This window comes from Aspergillus homomorphus, assembly GCF_003184865.1.
Source record: "Aspergillus homomorphus CBS 101889 unplaced genomic scaffold BO97scaffold_6, whole genome shotgun sequence".
NCBI classification, from domain to species: Eukaryota; Fungi; Ascomycota; class Eurotiomycetes; order Eurotiales; family Aspergillaceae; genus Aspergillus; species Aspergillus homomorphus.
Window position 1 is genome coordinate 641,686 of NW_020291892.1, and position 15,442 is coordinate 657,127.

The following is a 15,442-nucleotide window of genomic DNA, read 5'->3' on the forward strand; positions in this document are numbered from 1 at the left end:
GATAAAGCATCTTAACGTCATCAAGGGTTGCAAATAGCTAGATCTAAATCAAGAGGTACACTTCAATCAATCGATAGCAACTCCTCATGCATAACCTCGGGTATTTAGAGTCAATAACAGAAGAATGAACAATGTCTTGCAACCTTGAGAAGAAAACCAACCCAAAAAACCATGCTTGAATCTTAGTTCTGGGGCCCTAGATCTAGCCATGACGAGACCAGATTATGTCCTTGCGTTCACGCACGTTCCAAGGTTGTCTCTATCTAGACCATCGCCAAGTACATGAATACCATATCCCTGGGATATTCTCCTGTTCCGCTACATGCAGCATTACCTGCTATGTGAGACTATTCACCGCGTTTAGTCGGCATCACATTAAGCTCAGTCAAAAGTGTATCTTTATCACTTTCACGGCCACTGTAGCCCTTGATGCTTGATAATCAGCGGTCAGCACCTTTCTCTCATGCCAAGCGGCTTTGCTGCTATATAAGTTAACGAGGCATTAGTTGGGTGCTGTTTCATCAAACAAGTGAAAGTCCAGTAACAAGATCCACCTATCGCACACCATGGCTGCCAGCATCAACTCCCCGTGGACTATTCTAGCAATAGGTGTCTTACTATTCGTGTCGAAGTGTTTGTATCGGATCTATTTTCACCCTCTCCGCCACATTCCCGGCCCAACGCTTGCTGCTGTTACTCACCTAGAGGAGTTCTACTACGATGTGATCCGAGGAGGGAAGTTTATCTGGAGAATCCAAGAAATGCATAAGCAATACGGTATGACTGTTAGACTCACGCCGAGCACTAAGCCGAAATTGATAATTCTCCAGGCCCGATCGTCCGCATCAATCCAAGAGAGGTGCATATCACCGACCCTTCCTTTTACGATGAGATCTACGCAGGGGCTGGTCGCAAACGCAATAAAGACTGCCACATGACGCCTATATTCGCGTCTCCCTCAGCAACAATAGCAACCATCGATCACGATCTCCATAGGACGCGCCGCAACCAGCTGAATGGCTTCTTTTCCAAAAAGGCGGTGACAGAGCTGATGCCCGTCATCCAAAGCAAGGTTGTGCACCTACAGACCATCTTACACAAAGCCTATGCATCCGACCAGGCCGTGAACCTGCATGAGATCTTTGCGAGCCTGTCGGCTGACATCATCACACATTATGCCTATGGATCGGACTGCGGCTTCCTCGACAACCCCAGCGAGAGCAACCTGATCTTGAAGGGGGCGCACGAGATCATTCAAGCGTGCCACGTTCATCGCTTCTTCCCGCAGGTCTTGACTGTCCTGCAGGTTGTACCTCCCTGGATTCTGCGGCGCGTGCGCCCCAACCTGTCTGGAATCTTTGATATGCAAGATCGCATCACTCAGCAGTCGAACGACAGCCTGCGTCAAGTAGCGAAGCACGAGGCATTGGCCTCCGACTATCGACCGCGCCGCACTATCTTCGATGCGATCAATGACCCGGCTCTGCCGCCTCAGGAGCGCACCCTCCAGCGACTGCGCGAGGAGGCGTTCACGGTGCTTGGGGCTGCCACCGAGACGACGGAGGGCGCCCTGACCATCGCCATGTTCCATCTGCTCTACCACAAGCCGTACTTCCTGCGCTTGCGCGAGGAGCTTCGAGCCGTGATGCCAGATAGCACCGACACAGCAATCTGGCAGGACCTGGAGCGATTGCCTTTTCTGGTACTGCCCTCTGTGCCTCCCTGCCTCCTTTTCTGCTTCTTCAGATCCTGTCAGAACAGCACAGAATGCTAACGCCCCTCGAATCCAATATCTAGACAGGAGTCGTGAACGAAAGCTTACGGTTGAGCGGTATATCCATCCGACTCCCACGCGTCGCTCCACAAGAGACACTCCACTACCACGAACATGTCATCCCGGCCGGTGTAAGTGTGCTTTCCTTACCACCCCATCAAGCCAAATTCAACACCACCTAAGCACAAACCACTAACGAACCCTCCAACATAAGACCCCAATGAGCACAATCTCGTACTTCATCCACACCAACTCGACCATTTTCCCCGAACCCGAGAAATTCGACCCAGACCGCTGGATCCGGGCCGCAGCACCAGCCACGCAAGGGAGCGGGGCATCTCCACAGAAGCTGACCAAGTTTCTGGTCCCCTTCACCCGCGGCAGTCGCATGTGTGTTGGGATGAAGTCAGTTCCTACCCTGTTTTCCCCCTCTCTTTCCATGCCTTGACCAATCCACGCCCGCAAATCCACCCACTTCCAATTGCTTTTCTGCCGTGTTAGTTGTATTGTCCACTGACCTGAAGCTTCCTTGTGAACGTCACAGCCTGGCATACGCAGAGCTGTACATGACCCTCGCGGCTGTGGTACGGCGCTTCGATCTGGAGCTTTACGGCACGACGGTGGAGGATGTGCGCTTTGAGCGGGATTTGTCGCTGCCGCATACCGATCGCGGAGCGCGGCGCGTGAGGGTGAGGGTGGTGGGGTTGGCCAGTGAGTGAGTATAATCAGGGCTGGGATTGGATATGTCCCCTGAGCTGGTATTCTATGTTGTTTCTGGGATATCTAGATCTTGGATGTGTGAACTAGGGAATATTGCTGAGTGAGGTCCAAAGGTGAGCATTCGTAAAGGTGCCAGCAGGCTATGAGATAAACAACGTATCTGCTATTTGTATTTCTCCAGGTCTTTAAGCATTCATCTAAACTCTTCCCTTCTTTTGCCGTGCCATAGACTTATGCGAAGATAGAATCCAGCTTATGAGAATTGTTAGAAGAACTGTATCGCTTCAGGGCTAGTAAACACCACGTGATCGATGATGAACGCCAAGTAAGGCTTTCGAGTATGACCAAGATGAGACTGTCAAAAATTGAAGTTCGAGGTGACACAGTACAAGCTAGCTATCCCTCCAGCTCCTCTCTATGTAACCTCTTGCAACAGAGCATAGAGCACCCCTATCCCCTAAAATGCACCGCCGTAATCAAAGCCTGGACGCTAAAATCCCCATCCCTCGGAAACGCCAGCCCCAAGTCCCGCACCAGCTCCAGCATCTCCGGTGGAGTCTCATACAGCTCCATATCGAACCCTATCGCCAGGAACGCGACGGCAAAGTAGAGCTCCATGTAGGCCAAGCTTCATTGTTCAAGGATGTATTAGCTTTTTTTCTTGGTCCCGTGGTGTTCCTCCAGTAGTTCCACGTACTTGATACCAATGCATATCCGACTTCCTTTCGTGAATGAGGCCATGTACTGGTCTAGATTGATACCTCGCGCGGCGGCTTCGATCCAGCGGTCTGGTTTGAATTTTTGGGGTTCGGGGAAGGCGGCGGGGTTCATATTCATGTAGTAGCTGGATATTGAGATTGGGGTCTGGAACTCATTGTTTGGTGCAGGTAAGCGGTGTCAGCGTTGCTCATATTGTGTTTCTTGGCTTTGAATTTGTGGATAGTCACGACTCACCTGGGGTGGGATTGTATGGCCGTGACAGACCAGAGTCTCAGTGCGGGCCACCCGCGGAAGTCGGGTTAGGGGACACGTGAATCGTACGGCTTCGTGGACGACTCCAGACTATGAAACCGGAAATCGGGCTGTTAACGCTTGATTCTTCTTGGTTTGGCTATGGAAGACGATTCTAAAGGTGTGTAGGCATACCAAATATCCGCATTTCTCCAACTGGGCAAACGACACGGGCCTGTCCAGCGCGAGATTGAGCGGTGCCAGCTCGCCGCGTAGCCGGTCCCTGATCCCCTTGTCGCGCATCATGTGATAGAAAGCAAATGACAACGACCGAGCTGTTGTCTCGGTCGCCGCGAGCAACATCGAGATACCCTCTGCACTCACACGATGCGGAGCCCGCTCGGCTTCGGGGACGGTGGTAGGATCGGTAAGGGCATCGAAGATTGTCTGGCGCGGCCCAATGTCTTCTTTACCCCCTTCTGCTTCTTGTTTACCACGGCCGCTGGCCTTCGCAGCCGAAGTACTATCAGACGCCGCAGACGACCGGCTAGCGACCATATCCTGGATATCAAACAACACCGCCAACTGCGGCTTGAACCAGCGCATCAAGCTCGAAGGCAGTTGCTGAATCAACTTCCCAGGCAACGCAATAAACTTGCTAACATGCACCAACCTGGAGAATTCAGCAACCGCTATGCGGACCTCATTCTGGAAGTTCGGGTGCCGCAGGAAGTCGAAGCTGGTGCCGTAGCAGTAATGCGAGATGGTGTCCGCGGTGAGAGCGGAGAAAGCGTCATCGAGTTGGACAATCGCCTTCTCGTGTTTGCGGCGGTGATGCGCTTCTTTGAGGCGTTGGGCGAGCAGCTGGACCTTCTCCTGGAAGAGGGGCGCGAGACTGAGGACTGACTTCCTTGAGAACAGGCTGTTCAGGAATTGCCGGCGGAGTCGGTGGTGCTCGTGCGGGACAGTCGCGGCCATCGAATACGACTGCCCGAAGATGGCGACGGCGCGGGGGTCCTTGTCGCGTTTGCGAGCGCTGTGGGCGTAGACTTCGGGGTAGAATGCGGGGTCGCTGACGTGGATCTCGCGGGGGTTGATGCGGACGATGGGGCCTGGGATCATTGGTCAGCTTTGGTGCTTGGTCTTTGCTGGCTGGGAAGGTTGCTGATAGAGAATGTCTTACCGTATTCTTGGTGCATCTTGTCGATTTCCCAGATATACAGCCCATGTCGCACGACATCATGGTAGAACTCCGGGAGGTAGGTCGCTGCGGCGAGTCTGGGTCCGGGGATCTTGCAAAGGGGATGTAAGAAGAGGTTGTATGCACTCTTGACAATGAAGTAAAAGAGGAGTGAGAGGATGAGTAGCAACCACATCGTGGCATGAGATGTCGGGCTGACGGGGAAAGAGTCAGCGGTGTACTTGCATGCAGTAGAAACATCATGTCGATTTGAGGAGTTCATATCACACAGGTGGAGGGGTAAGGTCTCGACTAGACCTTCTTGCTTCTTATCTGACGTTACATCATCTTCCTTGTTTCCTGTCATTCCAAAGCCTTGAGATTGATTATGCTTGTGATAGAAGCATGGATGCATCCTTACCGCTATACCTCACCGCCAGATGATCGTCTACAGATGCTTCTTTCCTTGATGGCGCATGCACTGCCTGCCCTTTTTTTTCCCCTTGCTGAACTCAAACCAACAATGCAATGCAATCTGGCATGATATTCCCTCGAATGTATGTCGTCATTGCCAAAGCATTGAGCTATGAGGAGTGGCTCGCTTGACATGAGCCGATGCAGTGAGATTGTGAAGTTCATTTGAGTAGTCTATCAGGCCATATTTCCGGCCAAGTCAAAGCTGACAGGCAATCTGATCGCTTGAATGAGCTCGTCGAGCCCCGAGAGCAAGCCATGGACGCACTCATGAAATTCACGACATCTCAATCGTCTCTGGTAGTGGAGAGCACCATCCAGAATCCTGTTAGGTGGACGGCAATTGGAGTGAGTGCTCCCAACAACAATGATAAGCAGTGCGCTGCTAATAGACGTCCTCCAGATCATCGCCAGCATCTGCGCCAGGTTCCTCTACAATGTCTACTTTCACCCCTTAGCCAGATTCCCCGGCCCATGGCTATACCGCGCCTCCTCGATCCCGATCGCCATCGCCCAAATCCGCGGCAACTTCCACGAAGTAACCAAAGCCGCACACGATCGTTACGGCGAGGTGGTGCGCATGGCGCCCAATGAATTGTGCTACATCTCCCCACAAGCGGTCAGCGACATCTTCACACGCCGCAACGGGCTGTATTCGCTACCTAAGGACGAGAACCTGTTCAATACCACGCTGATGGAACCTGGAACCCTGACCATCGCAAAGGAGGACGAGCACCCGCGCCTTCGCCATATGCTGGCACCTGCGTTCTCAACGAAGGCGCTGCAGGAGCAAGAGACTATCCTTCAACGCAACGTCGACCTGCTGATCGGACAGATGCACGACCGGGCCGCCAGAAACGACACGGTGGACCTCAAGACGTGGTACAACTTCACCAGCTTTGACATCGTCGGTGACTTCGCGTTCGGGCAGAGCTTCGGCAGCCTGGAGCGCTCGCGGCCGCATGAGTGGGTGCAGTTCGTGCTGGACTACATCCAGGTTGCGACTTACATGCACGTCGCGCGGCGATTCTACCCGCTCGATAAGCTGCTGCTGCGGCTGGTGCCGCGGGCGATGATGGAGCACCGGGCCGAGCACACGCGGATGGCGCTCGAGATCGTCCAGCAACGCATCGATCGGGATCCAGTTGTCGATCGCCGGGATTTCGTGCACTACATGCTGCGAGCGGTCGATCCGGCGGCCACCAACGAGAAGGGCGGAGGAAAGAAGGACCAAGTCGTCAGCACGCGTGATGTCGAGAAGCAGGCCAATATCCTCATCCTGGCAGGCAGCGACAGCACCGCCACTACCCTCTCTTTTGCCACCTACTTCCTGACCCAGCGTCCTAGCTGCATGGTCACGCTCCGGCGTGAGCTCCGCGCCAACTTCTCCAACGAAAGCGAGATCGACACCCTTTCGCTCGATCGACTTCCGTACCTTCATGCCGTTGTGCAAGAGACGCTTCGCATGCGTCACCCCTTTCCCAGTGGGTTCGGAAGACAGACCCGGAAAATGGGATCTGTAGTGGATGGACAGTTTCTACCCGCAAATGTTGGTTTCGAGCCTCCCATGAGTCGTGGTGCACCTTAAAAAGCTAAATATATAGCAGACTGTGGTCAACATCCACCTATGGAGTCTCTTCAATTGCGAGTCCTACTTCAAAAGGCCCGATCACTTCGCGCCGGAACGCTGGCTCGGTAATGAAGAGTACGCCGACGATGCCAGAGAGGTTTTCCAACCTTTCTCCATCGGACCCCGGAATTGTCTTGGCCAGAAGTAAGCAGGAAAATATACTCCTCTATCCTCGAATGAAAACAGGTGACTGACGACGAGTGTTAGATTCGCATTGAACACAATCAAGTTGGTCCTGGCAAGGATGGTCTGGAACTTTGACCTCGCTCTTGCTCCTGAGGCCCGGGGGTGGCTGGAGCACCAGCCGGCTTTTGTTTCGTGGGAGATGCCGCCGCTGCTGCTCGAGCTGAAATTGGCGGATGTGCAGAGATAAAATACTCAGTAGACAGATCGGAAAGAGAGGAGTTGGTATCGGTTGTTGTGCGTGGTGGTCGGAGTTTAGCTCCGAGGAACGTAATGCACATTTAGTTTGTTAGCATCCAGACAATAGAATCCGATAATATGACGCACTATGATGTCTGGGTTGTTGTGAATCAGTGCGGTACCATGGTTGTCAACCCGCCAGCCTAGACTGCTTCGCTGCCCTATTCACAGTTTTCCGCTAATCTCAATATACATCAATAGTATACACACCCATTCACCCTCCTTCGTGAACTAATCATTCCAGATTTCCCTGCCATCCTCGTACTCTTCTTTCTCTCCTCTGAAACCCACCATCTTCAGGATCCCTAGAGATAGCACCGCTCACGTTAAGTCAATTTCAATATACTCTAAGGGCCGCAGCATCTCAACGCTGACGTAATTACAACAATGTCCATTCTTTGTGGGAAGACGACGATAACTATGCAGCTCGAGACTGCGAGAGATTTCAGACAATGATCAAGGGACTGAGTGTTCTTCCAGCCATGGAACTTGTCATTCGGCGTAATGACACATCTCCCGCACTCACGTTCAGTCGGGTCTTATGCAAGTTCCTTGAAGGCTCCCAGGCCAAACCAGGCGACTATAGCCTGATGATATTCCATTATGCCAGTCACGGAAAGAGACTAGATGGAAAGTTCACGTTTGCCGAGACCCAAGCCGCCGAAAAAAGGATCAATGCAGAGATGTATCAGCTGGAATCTGTCCAGAACCCCGTGGTAATTTGCAAAGCAGACCATCTTGACATCTTGCTTATCTTCGACTGCTGTTTTGAGCACGTGGCAACTCGAGCTCCAAAGGTTCCGCGCAGCATCGTCGAAGTACTAGCCGCGACGAGCATATCGACACCCTTGGCAAGATCGTCGCCGAAAAATACATTGACTGCATAGCTCGCTGAGAAAATCGCTCACAGAAAGTGGAGAGGACACAAGCATGTGGAGTTTGTGGATGTCTTCGCTACCTTGAGGTCGCGACCCTACCCACTACGAGGCACTTCTCATCGCCAGTCGCGGCCTATACCCTCACTATCCCTGCGAACCCCACCCCTAAAACAGTCACTTCCGGGACTCTCCCTGCACATCCCCGGCTGTTTTAACAGCGTCTGCGCCGAGTGTCGTTTCCGTACTCGGGGACAGCCTTATTGTCTCCTCACCCGCTGGACGTCTTGGACTTTCGTGCCCTCCACCATCACCACCACCCACCACTCACACTCCCGTCCAGTACCCCACCTGAAGTCGATCTTATCTGTTGTGCTCCAACAGACTCATGTCTACGCACCACCCGGTGCAGGACGTGATTTAACTCCGACCATTGCAACAAATATTCGTTACCTTGAGGTCGCGTGGGGATAAAGTCCTACCAACACACAGTTTACTAGTTGGCGTTACTTCGGTTGTCTTGCCACTCAACGGAGCCAGGGATATTGATCCCACGAGTATTCTACCCAGCTACACGGCACTTTTCAGTGTCAACGTCCTCAAAGACCTCACTCCGGAGGAAATCGGACAGCTCAGCACGTGGATGCGCAATCTCCCTCGTTTTGCTGCCTTGAGCATCGACAACATTTATCCGACCCAGGGGATGTGTATGTTTTTCATCATGCGTTCCGCGATGTCCGTTTATGCAAAGTTGCACAATCTGGATGGGTATTCTCTGATCGCCGAGAATCCTAAGCCGTCTCTCGATTTGGATTGTTTACTCGGGCTGCAGTCTGCGCCTTGTTCTGTTGCACTCAAGAAGCAAAGCATTCATTTTCAGAGGGTGGGGGGCAGCGAAATGAGGAGTTTGCTTTGGCTCATACTACTGTTCTATCAACGGATGTTGCGGCAGCACGCCTGAATAATGCGCCCATGATAGCCGCTGGCGGTATTTGGATCCTGGGGTGCTTGTCCATTAATCGGCTCGGACGGCTTGTGCGAGACTCTTTCTTCATCCAATGGTACCGGCGCGAGCAGTACTTTGGAGGGCTGCTGTTCGATCACTGGCTATTGTGGGAACACAGATGCATACTGTGGAATCGGCCAGTGTCAGTCGACATTTGGTAGCTGTGATGAACAATCCATTGGTTCCTATCGCCGGTGCGGGTTTATGTCGTCGACCGGCGCGACGTGCTTAGGAAGTCAATTTGGTGGAGTGCTGCTCTATGAACGAATACCCGAGGCAGATTGGATGCTCGTAGTGTAGCAGCATAGTTTTAACGGACTATGGCAGTTGTTCTTCTTGAGTGAAGTATATCATACAATGGTTGAGAATTCATTCTCCACACAGACAGTCTTCACGGTTAGAAGTAGTAGGCTGCTATAGTAGTGCTTAGAATGGGCAGAATGGAAATTGGTGGTTAATTGATTGGACCTTTAGATTCCAGTACAACGTCTACAATACACAGTCTAGACTAAACAAGCAGAAAGACAATATACAGTTAGGTACGGAGTGGTGATTCAACATTTCAGAGTCATAGCAAAGAAAGTAGAGAGATACGAGACTTGACATCATACCATATTGACGGGCGGAACCATGATCTCTTTGTTCGCCAGCAATTGACTTCAAACAAGATCTGTCCACCAGAGGAATGCAGGACTCCGACGCCACGATCGCATTAGAGTCAATATGTAGGCGCTAGTCATATCATCTTCGTGTCTTCCATCCCGTTATCGACGCCGCCGCGGAACAATGAGTCTTGGCGTGGGTGGCAGAATGCCCCTCATGTGACGGGCTTGGTTGGCGCCCATGGCTCTGCGTCAACGGTCCATGCAATTTAACTTCGTGCAAAACCAATTGAGTGAGGTGGCTCGTATCCCCCGTTATAGTCTATCTGTGTTCCACTGAGAACTGATATGAGTACCCACTTATCATACAAGCAATGCACTGAAAATCACCCGCCGGCTACCAGGATCCACTCCATATAAGTGGTAGTGGATGAATCTACCAAGACTGTCGATCGATCCAGCTGGGGCCCTCATCGAGACAAATGAATGGCACAACTCGGCTGTTCACTGGCTCTACCAGCTTCCCCGCTGGCTGGGATCCGAGGTCTCTGCTCGCGCCTTAAATCCCACGGTCGTTATAGTGGTCGTGGAAACCAGAGAATGGGGGTGCTGGGAGCTCTAGACTGGCCTGACTTCGTGTTTTTGAAAGATCTTCTGGGGTCGTGACTTGCCGATCCATTTCAGGGCCTTCGCTGTTTATTTGATGGGTGCCATGATGGCCGCGCAGACTTGAATCTGGCTCCATACCGACACGCACAGAAGAACAGCATGGTTGTGTCTTTGATGGGGTATTTAGATGCTGTTCAACCCCGGAAGGTTAGGATGGGAATCTGCGTTGAGATGCAGAATATACGACCAAAAAGTATTTTTCAAGGCCATCACTGCGAGGGATCCTGTCAGCACGATACACAAAATCTAACCTCATCTAGCACTCACCAATATCTCATGCATTGCTAGCCTTGGCGCCTAGGGACCGCGTACTTCAAGCCTACAACTTCTCTTAGCCAACGCTCTCGATTGTTTTCCAGAAGAGAAAAAGAAAGAGACCGAAAAAAAACCGACACAAATGCATTGCCACCTGGGAACCCTCCTCATCCTGCTGATCGGAGCGGCAATCACGCCGGTGCTCCACGCACAGCAACCAAGCTGTTCCGGCCAAGCCTGCTACGCGGCCTGCTACGAAGACAGCACACGATGCCTGACCGAGTGTCGTACCGGGGCATCACAGGTCCGCAACCCCCGACAAGCCCGGATCTTCTGGCGGCAGTGCCTGAACGGGTGCGACGCAGGGATCGCCGACTGCCACAGCACCTGCGACCGCGCGTGCCGGCAGAGCGAGAGCGACTTCGACGCCTGCAGTCGCGACTGCCTCTGGCAGTCTGTCCGCGGTACCCGCAACTGCCGCATTACCTGGACCGCCGGTGAGAACCGGGAGTCTTGTATCGTCCAGGCTCAGTCCGACCGCAAGTCGTGTGAGACGGACTGCCAGATCAAGCATCTCCCGTCCTCCATTCTCGCTACCGGCACGGCGACTCGCACCCCGTCCCCCACCGGGCCCGTGGCTACCTCCCCCTGCGAGATCGACCTCTGCAGCGCCAATTCCCAGGTCTCCGCCTGCGACTGCACCTGCCTGAACACCCTCGCCTGCGAGCAGAAGACTTGCAACGATGCCTCCAATGCTTGCGGGGGCGATCCCACTGCCTGTGGTAATGCGTACTCTGATTGTATTGAGCCGACGGAGACGAGATATCAGAGTTGTAAAGCTGCATGTGGGTCTGACTGATCTTCCAGTGCGGATGGGTGGGAGCTGAAGACACGGATTTGAAACTGGATGCCCAGACTTTGTGGTTGATTTCTCTGCGACTTCAAGGGAAATGCGAGAATTGGATATCTATAAGATCAAAAACCTGTCCGAAAGAAAGCCAATGTAATCATTCTCGGTAGGGTAGCACCGAGAAAAGTGCTATATCGACCGTTCGTTTACCTAAATTGACTCTGCCCGCCCAATATGATCCTAGTTGTTATTTTTTCTTGCTCTATCTGCCAATGTGCGCACATACCAGCTTCAATAACCAGTGGGGGGCGTATCTCGCCTGATCAAAGCCCCTCAAATATTCCGAGCCTACACGCCAATCTCAATAGTCCTGGACGGGTGGAAACCTGGATGGAGACAATCTAACAATGATACGAGCATCCAGACCATATGTCTGGCTTTAATGCTCGTGACGCGTTTCCCTGTTCGGCGATCTATCACGTACTATCACGCATACGACCAACAAGGCGCAGATAGAATTTACGTAGGGTTGAAAAATTTCCAAATTATAGCTTCCAAAGCTCATTCATTAATGCAGTTGCTTTGGATCACAGCCCTTTGATTATTTCACAAACATAGCCGTTCATCCGAGGCATAAACTGAAAAAACACTGGACAGAGACCAGTGGTAGATACTACCTCTAGTAAGCTTCGTGCAAATGAATGCTCCGATTTCCAGCGCAACCTACCTTGCAGCCATCATTAATTTGAAACAAACCTATGAGCCGCACGCCAGCAAATTAGCTTACAACCTTTTTTATAAGATCGTCACTGGAACCTATTTACCTTGAGCTATGATACACTGTGGATGGCAATCGTATGTCTATCCACATTGTCCCTGCTCTTTCTGGGCGCTGGCAACACATTTCGCGAAGCTTCGACCTTTCCCGAAAAACTGACGGCAACATTCCACAATGTCACTTTCCGGCTGTGGGGCTGCAGCACTAATTACCATAAGGATTATCAGACCGAAAAGAACCTTCAAGTTGAGGGTATACATCTTTTCTCTGTCCGGAAGTCTTCGATGAAGATATTGAAGTAAATTAATTTAATGAACTCATAGTTTTGACACTAGCTCAGGCATGTACATAGTCTTCGAGCTGACTAGGGGCTCTATTTATTGTCAGAGACCGAGCATGAACACTGGACCATGATTCAGGATGAATGACCCCTCGTAGTAGTTTCGACCTTTTTTGATGAGATCAGAATGAGATCATGTGGAACATTGAGTATCAGGAGACTTTTTAGCATAGAGACTGAATACGAAAATTAGAGACTTCCGATCACAATTTCCATTGTATAAACTTTCTAAAATATTTTCAAAGTCAAAATCGATGAGGGTGGGTAATCTAGAATTAGCCTTTTTCCGAATACCAAGACCCAAGTGAAACAACGCAGCTGAATCATATCAGGCAGTGTATCACAATTTCCAGCTACAAAGGAGTTCTGATGTGGGAGACGAAAGTATGTCTAGACTAACTTGTCACTTATGTTCAAGGTTTTTCGTTGTTAGAATCGGTAAGTACCAAGAAGAGATTGTATGAGAGGATATATTCTCGTAGTATCATGGGCCAGTCTAACTAAGCCTCTAATAGCCTGTCTTACATGTATTGGATATGGTATGGGATAGACAAAGGTAGGTGTTTGTCACCTGCAGGTCTGTAAGGTGTGGGCACCCTGCGATCTCGGAATATGTTTCCAGTCTCGCCTAGTGTAATACTTGTCTTGCAACACGCGTTTTCGCCCTCGACACAAAGACAACCTCATAGCGTCGAAGTCCGTCAGACTTACTTGATAGCACTTTCACGGCGTAGATTAGTCCTCTAGCAGCCACTAATTCAAGTGAAGTTCCATCAATCATTAACAAGAGCTTATGCTTATGAACATATGACTTGGAACTAATAAGTGGATTTTATGTAACAGACTGAAGTGTCCTCAAGCACATACGACCACAGGGTGTGGAAAACAGGGCTTCCCGTCCGCTCAGCCGTACTTAAGCCACACGCCGGGAGGTTAGTAGTTGGGTGGGTGACCACCAGCGAATCCCTTCTGTTGTATGTTTTTGCTTGTTTTTAAGCTGAGTATTGTCAAGGATGTAGCGCTAAATAACGCTCCTTGTCCTTGCGAAGAACCAGCCAGACCTCTAACCCGGATGGCGGGTTCTGCATAGGAAGGAATATGGGGTGAACTTGTCATTCTGCACCCGCACACTCGGCAGACTACATTCCTCGAGCATACATACCGAGCCAAAAAAATCTATTAATGTCGTATCTAGAACATCTAGAAAGAGTATATGATTAATGAGTGTTTTGATGATGTCCAAGCATATTGAGCAACCTGGATACCTGGTCGGTGGCGTGCTCCGCCATCGGGTGCTTGCAGTCTGTTGTGTTTGTCATGTTGACAGTATGGTTAAGAGAGTCTGTATTAGAATATCTTTCTCTGGGAAATAGGAGAATTCCAGGATGTAAATCAATAAAGAACAAAAATAGTCAACAAAGACTTGATTAGAGGACTTCTGTATATCTCTGGGCAATAAAGATATTAATAGGTTATTTCAGCGATAATCAATGATTGTCGAGGAAAATATCTTTAAATTCATGGTCCTAGGATGGAGACTATCAACTGCGGAAAGTACCTGTAGAATTGAGAGCTGTTTCTTTGTCCATTGAACAAACAACCTCATGTTGTTTGCAATAACTGCTACGCATACCGTCCTAGGTTCCACTTATATATAGGGCACTCCTTTTCCTCCTGTTTCAATTCGGAATCCATACCTCCTCCAGTTTCCCATCACTGGCAGCTTTTCCCAGATTCAATGTATATAACTTTTCAACTTGATTAACGTGAAAGAAAAGACCCACAAAAGCTGGAAACATGTCCAACTCCGGGGAAAACATGCCTAAATCTGAGCAAAACATCCCCAAGCCTGAGGAAAACATGCCTAACACGGAGGACAACACGTTCAACCCTGATGACCTCGTGCCCAAATCTGGTGAGACCCTCTTCGTGTGCAAAATGATTGGGAACGCCATCATCCACGTCGAAATCGCGGGGCGCAGTATCGAGCAGCTGAACTGGGACATGTGTCAACAACAGCTTTCGCGAATCGTTGGGGACTGCCGTCGGAAAAATCCCGATGCCCCACGTCTGTTTGCCTTCATGCACTGCGATCGCTGGCTGCGGATCTATGTCGAGTCCAGTCCCGAGCAACTCGCCCGCGTGCCGTCCTGTCATATCCAAGGGTTTGGGCTGCTTCATCCAGATGGGCAGACCACCAAATTCACAATTGACTGTATTTCGGACCGGAAGCAGATTGATTCGTTTGTGCTAGAGATACTTATGCCGAAACTGGGGTTGTCGGTGCTCTCAATGCCATTTATGGGCCGCCAGGTAACATGGGAATGTCGCTGCCAAGCTTGCCTCGAATCGCCCCCCTCTGTTAAAATTCCCGGACGTGGGGCGACTGGGGAGGAATAAGGATCAGTGTCCTTATAGGATCCAGGGTCTAGAGACCTCTTCTTTTCGATGTATTTTACTTTATCTGATTTGAAATATTCTATTTCATGTATCTAACTAACCAGTTGTAAGCACACTAGTAGTTATCTTTCCTGCTAGGCTGTATAACATGGAAGGTATTCCGGGCTTTACCTTGTGGGTACTCGGGGTTAGAGTTCCTCTTAGTTAACCCGGTGGGTTGACGTCGGGTCGGAATGATTACCAATATCAGTTAACAAGCCCATCACTAGCACCACTAATCAGTTTATCATATCGTTCGAACAATATAGATTTAAACATATGGATTGAGCATGGAAGCGAATGACCCGCAGCGCCTTCGAGCTGACATTCCCCGGCGGGCGGCGGGCCCTTGGACGTATTATTTACCAATAGTGCGGCAAGTTGCAGCGAAGCTTGTGGATACTGTAAACTGGCTTTCCCCCCCAAAGGGGCATCAAACTTAAATAATCAAACCATACTCCACATGATTAGTGTCT

At 50.7% G+C, this 15,442-nt stretch overlaps 5 protein-coding genes across 5 annotated transcripts, besides 5 other annotated features; 4 read left to right on the top strand and 1 right to left on the bottom strand.

Moving 5' to 3' along the window:
• Positions 1-566: 566 nt before the first annotated feature.
• BO97DRAFT_411925 (cytochrome P450) lies at positions 567-2,598 on the top strand (the record flags this gene model as incomplete). The annotated part of the gene is made up of 6 exons (XM_025696199.1): positions 567-777; positions 831-1,702; positions 1,798-1,905; positions 1,989-2,164; positions 2,319-2,485; positions 2,582-2,598. The coding sequence occupies 6 exons, from the start codon at positions 567-569 to the stop codon at positions 2,596-2,598; spliced, it is 1,551 nt and encodes a 516-aa protein (XP_025554322.1).
• A 346-nt stretch (positions 2,599-2,944) lies between these two features.
• Positions 2,945-4,821, bottom strand: BO97DRAFT_432354 (cytochrome P450; the record flags this gene model as incomplete). The annotated part of the gene is made up of 5 exons (XM_025697530.1): positions 2,945-3,122; positions 3,192-3,358; positions 3,449-3,556; positions 3,641-4,557; positions 4,629-4,821. 5 exons carry the CDS (start codon positions 4,819-4,821, stop codon positions 2,945-2,947), a joined length of 1,563 nt encoding a protein of 520 aa, XP_025554323.1.
• A 645-nt stretch (positions 4,822-5,466) lies between these two features.
• Positions 5,467-7,102, top strand: BO97DRAFT_339230 (cytochrome P450; the record flags this gene model as incomplete). Its single annotated transcript, XM_025691545.1, has 3 exons — positions 5,467-6,648; positions 6,707-6,873; positions 6,937-7,102. The coding sequence occupies 3 exons, from the start codon at positions 5,467-5,469 to the stop codon at positions 7,100-7,102; spliced, it is 1,515 nt and encodes a 504-aa protein (XP_025554324.1).
• Positions 7,103-10,701: 3,599 nt separating this feature from the next.
• BO97DRAFT_421963 (uncharacterized protein) lies at positions 10,702-11,460 on the top strand (the record flags this gene model as incomplete). Its single annotated transcript, XM_025696747.1, has 2 exons — positions 10,702-11,348; positions 11,427-11,460. The coding sequence occupies 2 exons, from the start codon at positions 10,702-10,704 to the stop codon at positions 11,458-11,460; spliced, it is 681 nt and encodes a 226-aa protein (XP_025554325.1).
• Positions 11,461-12,660: 1,200 nt separating this feature from the next.
• Positions 12,661-12,845: a sequence feature (Protein overlapping with rRNA (BO97DRAFT_411929, RAL15172.1) was converted to a misc_feature.).
• Positions 12,846-13,238: 393 nt separating this feature from the next.
• Positions 13,239-13,345: a sequence feature (Protein overlapping with rRNA (BO97DRAFT_411929, RAL15172.1) was converted to a misc_feature.).
• Positions 13,346-13,394: 49 nt separating this feature from the next.
• Positions 13,395-13,496: a sequence feature (Protein overlapping with rRNA (BO97DRAFT_411929, RAL15172.1) was converted to a misc_feature.).
• Positions 13,497-13,689: 193 nt separating this feature from the next.
• Positions 13,690-13,703: a sequence feature (Protein overlapping with rRNA (BO97DRAFT_411929, RAL15172.1) was converted to a misc_feature.).
• An 89-nt stretch (positions 13,704-13,792) lies between these two features.
• Positions 13,793-13,846: a sequence feature (Protein overlapping with rRNA (BO97DRAFT_411929, RAL15172.1) was converted to a misc_feature.).
• Positions 13,847-14,324: 478 nt separating this feature from the next.
• On the top strand, positions 14,325-14,927 carry BO97DRAFT_411930 (uncharacterized protein; the record flags this gene model as incomplete). Its single annotated transcript, XM_025696201.1, has 1 exon — positions 14,325-14,927. The coding sequence occupies one exon, from the start codon at positions 14,325-14,327 to the stop codon at positions 14,925-14,927; it is 603 nt and encodes a 200-aa protein (XP_025554327.1).
• Positions 14,928-15,442: the final 515 nt, after the last annotated feature.